The sequence below is a fragment of the Herpailurus yagouaroundi genome, unplaced genomic scaffold (assembly GCF_014898765.1).
Source record: "Herpailurus yagouaroundi ecotype Mexico unplaced genomic scaffold, PumYag 253, whole genome shotgun sequence".
Classification (NCBI taxonomy): domain Eukaryota; kingdom Metazoa; phylum Chordata; class Mammalia; order Carnivora; family Felidae; genus Herpailurus; species Herpailurus yagouaroundi.
In genome coordinates this window covers 2,171,495-2,183,512 of record NW_024412470.1, presented here as the reverse complement: position 1 = coordinate 2,183,512, position 12,018 = coordinate 2,171,495, and the positions used below count along the sequence as shown (strand labels likewise).

General features: G+C 34.4%; 1 protein-coding gene across 4 annotated transcripts in view; it reads right to left on the bottom strand.

The window, feature by feature from the left end:
• Positions 1-12,018, bottom strand: part of SPATA17 (spermatogenesis associated 17) — a 202,159-nt gene that overhangs the window by 84,233 nt on the left and 105,908 nt on the right. For all 4 annotated transcript variants that reach the window (XM_040460975.1, XM_040460974.1, XM_040460977.1 and 1 more), the window contains 2 exons: positions 11,727-11,930; positions 4,156-4,304 (listed from right to left, as the gene is read on the bottom strand). In XM_040460975.1, coding sequence (XP_040316909.1) covers positions 4,156-4,304; positions 11,727-11,930 — 353 coding nt within the window. The remainder of the gene's footprint in view (positions 1-4,155; positions 4,305-11,726; positions 11,931-12,018) is intronic.

The window sequence follows — 12,018 nt, the reverse complement described above, 5'->3', positions numbered from 1 at the left end:
GAGGCTAAAGCCCAGGATTGTGATGCTCCCCAACTTTGGTTTTCTTTTTCAACATTACTTTGGCTATTCAGGGTCTTTTATGGTTCCATACAAATTTTAGGATTGTTTGTTCTAGCTCTGAGAAGAATGCTGGTGCAATTTTGATTGGGATTGCATCGAATGTATAGATTGCTTTGATATTGTAAGAATATTTGTTCTTCCAATCCATGAGCATAGAAGGTTTTTCCATGTCGTTGTGACTTCTTCAATTTCTTTCATAAATTTTCTATAGTTTTCAGCACACAGATCTTTTACATGTTTGCTTAGGTTTATTCCTAGGTATTTTATGGTTCTTGGTGCAATTGTAAATGGGATTGATTTCTTGATTTCTCTTTCTGTTGCTTCATTGTTGATGTATAGAAATACAAACGATTTCTGTACATTGATTTTGTATTGTGCAACTTTGCTGAATTCATGTATCAGTTCTAGCAGCTTTTTGGTGGAGTCTTTGGGTTATCCATGTAGAGTATCATGTCATCTGTGAAAAGAGACATTTTGACTTCTTATTTGCCAATTTGGATGCCTTTTATTTCATTTTGTTGTCTGATGGCTGAGGCTAGGATTTCCTACATTGTTAACACGACATTAAACAACAGTGGTGAAGGCAGACATCCCTGTCATGTTCCTGATCTTGGGGAAAGCTCTCAGTTTTTCCTCATTGAGGAGGATATTAGGTGTGGGCTTTTCATATGTGGCTTTTGTGATGTTAAGGTATTTTCCTCCTATCCTGACTTTCTTGAGGGTTTTTATTAAGAAAGGATGTTACATTTTGTCAAATGTTGTTTTTTTTTTTTCTGCGTCTATTGACAGGATTATATGGTTTTTATCCTTTCTTCTATTAATGTGATGTATCACATTGCTTGATTTGCGAATATTGAACTAGCCCTACAGGCCAGAAATGAATCCTACTTGATCACGGTGAATAATTCTTTTAGTATACTGTTGAATTCGATTTGCTAGTATCTTGTTGAGAATTTTTGCATCCATATTCATCATGGATACTGGCCTGTAATTCTCCTTTTTAGTGGGGTCTTTGTCTGGTTTGGGAATCAAGGTAATGCTGGCTTCATAGAATGCATCCAGAAGCTTTCCTTCCATTTCTAATTTTTGGAACAGCTTGAGAAGAATAGGTATTAACTCTGCTTTGAATGTCTGGTAGAATTACCCTGGGAAGCCATCTGACCCAGGACTCTTATTTGTTGGGAGATTTTTGATAACTGATTCCATTTCTTCACTGGTTATGGGTCTGTTCAAATTTTCTATTTCTTCCCGTTTGAGTTTTGGTAGTATGTGGGTGTCTAGGGAATTTTCCAATTTTTCCAGGTTGTCCAGTTTGTTGGCATATAATTGTTCATAGTATTCTCTAATAATCGTTTATATTTCTGTGGTGTTGGTTGTGATCTCTCCTCTTTCATTCGTGATTTTCTTTATTTAGGTTCTCTCTCTTTTCTTTTTGAGAAGTCTGGATGGGGGTTATCAATTTTGTTTATGTTTTCAAAAAACCAGGTCTTAGATCCATTGATCTGTTCTACTGTTTTTTTTTTTTTTAATTCTATATTGTTTATTTCTGCTTTAATCTTTATTGTTTCTCTTCTGCTAGCTTTGGGGTTTCTTTGCTGCTCTGCTTCTAGTTTCTTCAGGTGTGAGGTTAGGTTTTGTATTTTGGATTTTTCTTGTTTCTTGAGATAGGCCTGGATTGCAATGTATTTTCAATATTTTCACTTTCATTTGCTTCCATATATTTCTTTAATTTCTTCTTTAATTGTCTGGTTGATCCATTCATTCTTTAGTAGGATGTTCTTTAACCCCCATGCTTTTGGAGGCTTTCCAAATTTTTTCTTGTAGTTGATTTCAAGTTTCAAAGCATTGTGATCTGAAAATATGCATGGTATCAACTCAATTCTTTTATATTTATTGAGGGCTGTTTTGTAACCCAGTATGTGATCTATCTTAGAGAATGTTCCATGTGCACTTGAGAAGAATGTGTATTCTGCTGATTTTGGATGAAAAGTTCTGAATATATCTCTCAAGTCCATCTGGTCCAGTGTATCATTCAAGGCCATTATTTCTTTATTCATTTTCTACCTAGATGATCTGTTCATTGTTGTAAGTGGAGTATTAAAGCCCCTTGCAATTTCTGTATTCTTATCAGTAAGATTGTTTATGTTTGTGATTAATTGATTTATACAGTTGGGTGCTTCCAAGTTGGGGGCATAAACATTTATAATTGTTAGCTCTTCTTGATGGATAGACCCTATAACTATGATAATAATGCCCTTCTTTATCTCTTGTTATAGTCTTTAGTTTAAAATCTAGTTTGTCTGATATAGGTATGGCTACTCCAGCTTTTTTTTGACTTCTGGTAGCATGATAGATGGATCTCTATCCCCTCACTTTCAAAATGAAAGTGTCCTCAGGTCTAAAATGGGTCTCTTGTAGACAGCATATAGATGGATCTTGGTTTTTTATCCATTGTGATACCCTATGTCATTGGATTAGGACATTTAGTCCATTTACATTCAAAGTTATTATTGACAGATATGGGTTTAGTGTCATTGCATTATCTGTAGGTTTCATGCTTGTGGAGTGTCTCTGGTCCTTTGTAGTCTTTGCAGCATTCCACTCACAGACCGCCCCACCCCCCCCACCCCCCCCACCCCCCACCGCCTTAGGATCTCTTGCAGGGCTGGTTTAGTGGCCATGAACTCCTTCAGTTTTTGTTTGCCTGGGAAAGGCTTTATCTCTCCTTCTATACTGAATGACAGCCTTGATGGATAAAGGATTCATGGCTGCATATTTTTCCTATTCAGCACATTGAATATTTCCTGCCAATCCCTTCTGGCCTGCCAAGTTTCAGTGGACAGGTCTGCCTCTACCCTTATGTACCTACCCTTGTAGGTTAAGGCCCATTTGTCCCTTGCTGCTTTCAGAACTCTCTCCTTATCTTTGTATTTTGCCAGTTTCACCATGATATGACATGGTGAAGACCTATTCTTGTTGAATCTGAAGGGAGTTCTGTGCCTCCCGGATTTGGATGTCTGCTTCCTTCCCCAGATTAGGAAAGTTCTCAGGTATATTTTGTTCAAATAAACCTTCTCCCTCTTTCTCTCTCTTCTTCTTCTTCTCTGGAAGTCCTATGATATGGATATTATTACATTTCATTGAATCACTTAGTTCTCTAATTCTCCCCTTGTGGTCTAGTATTTTCTCACCTCTCTTTTTCTCAGCTTCATCATTTTCCATAATTTTATCTTCTGTTTCCCTTGTTCTCCCCTCTGCTTCCTCCATCTTGCTGTCACTGCATCTAGTTTATTTTTCACCTCATTTATAGTATTTCTTAATTCATCATGACTATTTCTTAGTTCCTTGATCGCTGCAGCAATAGAATCTCTGCTGTCTTCTATGCTTTTTTCAAGCCCAGCTACTAATCTTATGACTGTTATTCTAAATTCTTGATCAGATATATCTGTTTTGAGTAATTTTCTAGCTTTCATTTCTTACTGGAATTTGAGAAGTCTTCCATTTTGTCATTTTGGCTAGTTTTCTGTACTTTACATGTTTTAGTATCTTGTTATGTGTCCTGCAACTGCGAGCACTACTATATTAAAAAGGGGTCAAACATTGTCCAAGGCCTGGCTCTTCAGGAGGTATTTTTGGAGTCTGTTGTACACTGCACCTGATTTATGAAAACTACAATGTATATCAGCGTTTCCAAATTAAATTTAGTCCACATTAAGAAAAATGTTTTTGTTCTGTTGGCTCTTATTTTGGAAGCATCATAAATACATAGGCTTTCACTAGATAATTAAGGTAATTATTTTCACAGATGTATGGACAGTAGTCACTTATCCCCTTGGAATGCCATTAATTCACACATACACACACACACAACTGTGTGTGTGTGTGTGTGAATAAATATGTATCCATATATATACACATTTATATATATTTACATATATAAATATATAAAACATTTGCATGTTGCTTCTGAATGGGTCAAGGGTGGCTTTACCTTTTTTCACAAAAAAGAGATTCTCTACAATCAGGAAATAAAAAATGTTGGATCTCTTAAGGCACCAAACATGGTACAGCTATGTTTTTAAACTAAGAACTCACATATTGTCATTTATATTTCGCATCCACTCCTGTTTTCTGAGTTCTTCTCTGGCCATCTTTAACTCATTGATTGGTTCTGCCATCCACAATGTTGGCTCCAAAGGCTTGTAGCGCTGTTCCAGTACTTCGGTGATATCACGGAAAGGTCCCTGACAAGAAAGAATGAGGAAATACTCTACTATGGAAGATCTGTTGTTATATTTTTGATGACTAAAGGTGCTGAATATTTACAAAGTATAGTATATTTACCAAATTATTTTTAAATAACAAGCTATTCTTCTCTGAATTAGAAAATACATAAGAGGGGCGCACCTGGGTGGCTCAGCTCAGGTCATGATATCACAGTTTGTGAGTTCGAGCCCCACATGGGGCACCACGCTGTTAGCACTTGGGATTCTCAATCTCTCTCTCTCTCTCAAAATAAATAAATAAGCTTTAAAAAGTACATAATAATATCACATCTTCAAGAAATGTTCACACAAGTAGTAAATATTTTGATAAATTCTTAAATTTTAAATTTGATAAATATTTTGATAAATATTTTGATAAATGTTTTGATTTTATAAATACAAGTAGTAAAATATTTGATATTAGCCAGAATTTCCCTATTTACATCAAAAGACTTTTCATGCTAAAACTCTAAATTTGTAGTTATAAGTTACTTTGTTTTCTAATTTAAAAAAAATATTTCGGGGCGCCTGGGTGGCGCAGTCGGTTAAGCGTCCGACTTCAGCCAGGTCACGATCTCGCGGTCCGTGAGTTCGAGCCCCGCGTCGGGCTCTGGGCTGATGGCTCAGAGCCTGGAGCCTGTTTCTGATTCTGTGTCTCCCTCTCTCTCTGCCCCTCCCCCGTTCATGCTCTGTCTCTCTCTGTCCCAAAAATAATAAATAAACGTTAAAAAAAAAATTAAAAAAAATGTTTCTTCTGGTATAATTAAAAAAAAAATTCTCTCCCTTTTTGAGCAAGTAAAAGTATTAGGAAAAATTCTGAGCATTGCTTTTAAAAAGCTCTCTTATAAACAGAAATAGCATAGCAAGTGTTATTTTATTAAGATAAAACTTTGAAGTTAATGCCACAACTTATGCTTAATTGGTGATCCTCCAAAACACAGAAGGGCCATAATTGTAATTAATTTAAGTGTTCTTTATTTAAAATTCTAAATTCTATTGCATAATAGCTCTGATACAATGGCAACTATTTAATGGTACAAATACATAGGAGAGGAAAGTCCATAAGCTGCAATAGTGAAAACTGTTTTACAACATATCCTACCTTTAAATTAGTAGTTACTTACACTAATTACTAGAATCCACTGATTGTCCAATTAGTATATTAAGTACAATACAAATCAGAAGTGGCTCCAGATTCTGCTACGCCATTAATTATATACTGCTTTCTTTTTTCATCACTATCGTACAGGAGAGAAGTGATGTAAAATGGACAAAGATTCCTAATCATATTCCTTATCCTTAAAGATCGCTTCTTTAAATAGGTTATCACTAACAAGACACAGCTGGAGTTACTGGAAGCACTGAGTGAAGACTGTGGGGCTAATAAAAAGAAATGATTCACGCCTCATTTATGTTCACTTATGTTTTACATTAATAGAAACCAATAATAGGAACCAGTTACCATAAAAGTCATGGACCGTAAATAACACAAATGGCAAATAAGTATCATCTAGTACTTTTCACAGCTGGACAGGAGGATTGCTATATTTTAAAGTAGTTAATGGATTTTTATTGGAACTTTACTTTTTAAAGATACAGTAACATGATTCCAAGTTCACCATTAAGAAATCAAATGGGGATTTTTTTTTCTCTTTACAGATTCTTCATGTTTTCCTTTGAGAAATTCTATGGTTTAAAAATTAATACTGGGCGCCTGGGTGGCGCAGTCGGTTAAGCGTCCGACTTCAGCCAGGTCACGATCTCGTGGTCCGTGAGTTCGAGCCCTGCGTCGGGCTCTGGGCTGATGGCTCAGAGCCTGGAGCCTGTTTCCGATTCTGTCTCCCTCTCTCTCTGCTCCTCCCCCGTTCATGCTCTGTCTCTCTCTGTCCCCAAAATAAATAAACGTTGAAAAAAAAATTTTTTTTAAATAAAAAAAAAATTAATACTTGGTTGTGTTATCAGGAAAAATTATTTCTCTAGACCTTTTTCCCTCATATGTAAAATGGAATAATAACTCACAAAATTAATCTTACAATATATGAGATAATGTAAGTAACACTCTTAGCATTGTACTCAGAACATACTAAACACTCAAAAATGATACTCCTGGCTTTATTTTCATTATTAGTTTCAAGAGAAGTTTGAAAAAGGTTTTGAACAATAGCAGTGTCATATATATATATGAGGAAATGGGCAAGGCTAGTTCTTTGAAGGAACTGGCATTCACAAGGAGAAATGGTCTTCTAAGTGTCCAAGCTCTGCCCTCTATCCTCTGGTGGTGTATCAACATAACACATATCCATTTGTAGACTTACTTGTTCTGGAGCTTACTGTTTCCAGAAAGACTAGGAAATGAAAAAGGAGGAGCCCTACTCAAGCAGCAAAATTTAAGACAAAAATAGACCCAGTCTCTCTTTGGGGCTTAATATAACCTTTGTGGCCCTAGTCCTCCTGTTAGCATGTCCATCTCTCTATGTCCCTCAGTGCCTGGTCCACACATTTCTATCCTAAACAATCCATGTCTTGCCTCTGAGCTCAATAGAACTCCTCCCTGGTAAGCAAACGACATGTGCTGTCAAGCTTCTCCTATGCCAACGCTCTTTCAATTTGTGTCTTTTAGATCTCAAGTGATTACTTACATTGATCATACCTGGAGTGACATGGGGTCACAGATTTTGGACATAGCTTCCAACTTCAGATCTGCTCATTGTACCCCTTTCCAAATACTAATCCCTATAATGCCTAGACTCAACCTGAAATGTTAGTCTCCTTTGGCTCTTAGCTATAGTTTTCCAAAGTTTGATTTTATTTGCCTCCAACCAAATCCTGATTATAAAGGTCAAATACATTTATGTTCTTCTGTGTTTTTAATAGGCCATGTTACTTTATAGTCATCTTGTATTTTTAAACTATTGTCAAAGCTTAAATAATAATGAAGTATATTTCAAACTCCTAACATTATCTCATACGTTTAAGAAATGTAGCTTACAAGTACAGACAGATCATCGGAGTATAAATATTACAATTTGGAGTAGAGCATATATAATCTTAAATTTCCCTAATGATGTACGTAGCTTTATATTATTAGGTAACATAAAGGAAATGTGGTTAAGTCTAATAAAACCACAACAGTAAACATCCCATTCTGTGAAAACAAGAATGGAAAGAAGGAAAAAAAGAAGACAAGGAAGTGAGGAAAGGAGAAGCCAAAGGAAGCTGAGAGAGAAGCAGGTGGGATGAAAAGATGGGTTGAGGAAGAATGGGAAGGAAGGAAATACAAAAGAAGGAAAGAAAGGAAGAAAGACGAGATATAATGGTGTGGAGGGGAGGAAAGAAGACCAGGGATAGGAATAAGGAGATAGGAAAAGAAGGAAAGAGAAAAAGAACAAGGGTAGAGAGCAAAAGTAAAAAAAAGGAAGAAAGAAGGGAGCAGAAAAGAAAAGAAAATTAACAACGATCATTATTTTGTGGTATGCTAGATGAAGGTAATTTCTGAGTACGTGTATATAAGTATACACATATGTATGATATACATCTGCATATGTATCCATATATATACACACATATAAAATCCTCCATATATATGTGTATTCCATAAGTATATATACACATGTATATTTTATATGAATGTATATATATTTTTTCTATGTGTCTTCATATATATATACTATTGTGATATAGAAAGAAATATATATTGTATGGTCCTTGTCACTGATTCCTGGCATAGACTTTCTAAAATGCTTGGGATTTCCTGAGTGATGGGGTGCCTTTGTTATTCAAAACAAGATTACACCTGAGATTATGCTAATGAGATGATTTAGATCCCTAGCAGCCTCATGATGAGACTGGTCACCAGAAAGAAGGTTGAAATTTCCAGCCCCATTTCAGATCTTCAGTGAAATCTAATGGAGTTCAAGATTGAGCTTTATAAAAACTCTTACACAGAGATTTGATGAGCTTCTTAGCTTGCACACACTATCTACGTGCTGGGAAAGTGGTGCACCCAACTCTGTGGGAACAGAAGCCTGTGCGCTCTGGAGGCTTTCAGAGCTCACTCTATGTTCCTCTTCATCTGGCTGTTTACTTGTACCCTTTATAATAAAGCAGTAAACTTAAATAAAAAGTCTTCCTGAGTTCTTGAAACATTCTAGCAAATTATCAAACCTTAGGTTGGGGTCAGGGGACTGCTCAATTATAGCCAGTTCAGTAAAAAGTACGGGAGACCCAGAAATTGCGACTGGTATGTGAAGTGAAGAACATTTTTGTGGGGTCAAAAGCCCGTAAGCTGCGGGGTTTGCATGAACTCCTGGTAATTAGTGTCAGAACTGGCTTGAATGGATTGGATGCCAAATGGTATTCAGAGAACCAGAGAATTAGTTGTTGGTGTTGGAAAATACCTCAATCACACACATATATATTTCCCATATATATTTACACATATATTATATTTATTTCCATATTTATTATATAAATATAAATGCACACATCTTCCATACAAATATATATGACAGTTTTTACATGTATTATTTTTATATATAAAATGTATATTTTATTTATATATATTTATATTTATATATATTTATATAATTTATAATTTATATAATTTTACATAATTATTATTTATATTATTTATATAATTTATATATAAATATAAATATATATTTATATAATTATATATTATATATTGTATATTATATGTTATCATATATTATATATATTTATATAATTTATAATTTATAAATATTTATAAATTATTTATATTTATAAATATATTTATAATATATATAATTTATATTATAAATATATTTATAAAATATATTTATATAAATATAATTTATATAATTTTATATAATTATAATTCATATTATTTATATAATTTATATATATTTATATAAATTATAATTTATATAATTTATATATATTTATATAATTTATATATATTTATTATATATAAAATGTATATTTTATTTATATATAAAATGTATATATTTATTTATATAAAAATATACATGTAAAAATGGTTCACATATATCATATATATAGGTATATGTATATATCTTCCATGTGCATTCCATAAATACTAAATACATATATGTATAAATAGAACACTATGGGGGAAGCTATGTAAAGTAATAAGTGGTTGTATTGAGAAAAGCATATTAATAGAGATGCAGAGTGAATACAAACTTGTATAAAATCAGCAGTATTAAGAAGCATAGAAAAGCAAAGCAAAGTAGTGAAGTTAATATAAAATACCAGTATTATAAAACTCATATAAAATGATATTAAATGTGCATGGTTAACATTGTAAATATTATACAGCGTGGCAGTTTGGTATGGTAACCTCTAGAGTATTTCCAACTCAGAAACATTTATATACCTATATCTTATTAATACCATATAATTTTCACATTTCCTAAGAAGTTGTATTCAGAATTACCCTATGAATTCTGTGTACTCCCAATAGCAATTTCATTGAAGATAGCATAAAATATAGATTATATTTTATATATCTGACACCTTAGCAACCATTGAACACTTAATACACAAGCAATGATGATACTAGGATTATTTTCTTTATAGAATAACTAATACACTGAATTGCTCATTCAGATGGTATCATGCAAAATTGTTACTTGTATCAACTGAAATAGTAATAGGCATAATTCAAATGGTAAAAATTCAGTTACTTACAAAATGCAATTTATATTTGTTTTCAAAACTATTTTAAATGCCTTTATTAGAATACTGGTATAACCTATATTTTGAAAAGAATCATGAAACCATACTCTGAAGCTTTGTTCAAAATAAACTGAAATGTTTGCAATTATCTCTCCCCCTTGTCCTCTTGTTCAATTCCACTCTGTGTGTCACTCTATTTCAGAAAGAGGGAGAATTTTCAGCTTCTATGTTTCCTTAGATAAATTTTTTTACAGCTCTTTCTATAATATAGTGTATACCATCAGTTAATAGTATTTCCTTAGATAGTTTTAATGATCAGTTAGTAGCTTTAAGAGAGCAAAAAATGCACAAAATAAAGGGAATAAAAAAACCAGTTTCAGAAAATGAATACATAAGATATCAGAAATAAGGCTTTGATGAGGTTGGCTTATTGCAAGCTGAGGAAATGGGTGTGGGTGTGAAAAGCAGTCTCGAAGATGTCCTCCAATGATCCCACTTTGGGATTCAAGCCCTTGCGTGGACTAGACTTACTCACTCCTAAAAACAGAATATGGCAGAAGTAATGGGCTGTCACTTGAGGCATGAGGTCATAAAAAGGCTGAGGCTTCCATTTTGAGAATTCTCTGAATGACCTCTTACATTCCCTGAATCATTCTCTGAATGATTCTTAGATTCCCCTGAGGGAAGCCAGCTGCCAGTGAGGCAGTAGTGTAGACAGGCCAACGTGAGAGGGGACTGAGATATGAACATGACCAACGATATGAGTGACCTTGGAAGAGGATGTCCTCATCCTTCCCTTCTTCCCTACAGTTGAGTTTTCACATGAAATCACAGCCTTGCCTGGCACATTGACTGCCACTATATGAGAGATCTTGAGTCAGATGTACTCACCTGAGCTGTACCTGCCACACACCACAGTTTCTCAGAGAAACTGTGACAGAAGACATGTTTGTTGGCTAAGCCATCAGGTTTTGAACCCATTTATTATACAGCAAAAGACATGCAGAGGCAAGCCTATGCAGGGAACTACCAGGTACGAGTCCCGCAAGTCTGGCTGTGCAAATCGAAATCAACCCAATTCTAGGTTGATGCTACCTGGTGGCGGTCATCTACTCCAGATTAAATATTCATGGGAATCATAGAATTGTTGCTTTCTGGGCCTTTCGGGACGGTGGCGATCATCACCCAACACATCCTACTCCACCCTTTACCCCTAGGAAGTCATTTGCCAATCCAGCTCTATACCCATCCACAGGGAAGATTTGTCTCTGCTTGAGTCCTGCATTGTTTTCGATCCTCTGTAATTCTCCAGCTTGCACTTTTTAAATGAATCAAACTTAAATTACGTTTAACATTGTATATAAAGATACGAATCATCACATGAGAAGTTAAAGGTGATAATACATCTTATTTTTTTAGCAACATGTTATAACAAGTACTGTTGCAACAATATTCTTACAGAAAAAGAGTAGATCCTAGCCAAAAATCCTATGTGTTAACTCTGTATCTGAAACCATAAAATTCAGTACTATAGAAATATTTGATTCCTTCCTTGGTATATATTTGAAACACACTCTGTATTTATTAGCTATAGTTAAATTCCATAAAAAACAATTTTTCTTTCTTGTCACAAAGACAAAAGAGCACAACAATAACCCTTAAAAAAAAACAGCAAGAATACAATCATCGACAGAATTCTTAGACGGAAGTGATAAGTACCTGACACTGCTTCCTATCAATGGGTGGCAGAATTTCAGATTGAGGAAGGGAGCGGGCACTCGTACAAGCCTGCTGGTTGCTAATGTTGACGTCGCGCTTCTGCTTAACTTTAGGCCTTTGGCTTATTAAGGGCTTTGCCTTCTGTAACCGCAATTCCCATGGATCGGGATCTTTTCTGAATGGTGAATTGTATATACCTGGAATCTGAAAAAAAGAACATAATGTTGATGTTTATCTTCAATTTTCACACGACTTAAAAGTAAGATAAAATTGTATCATAAAAATTGTCATA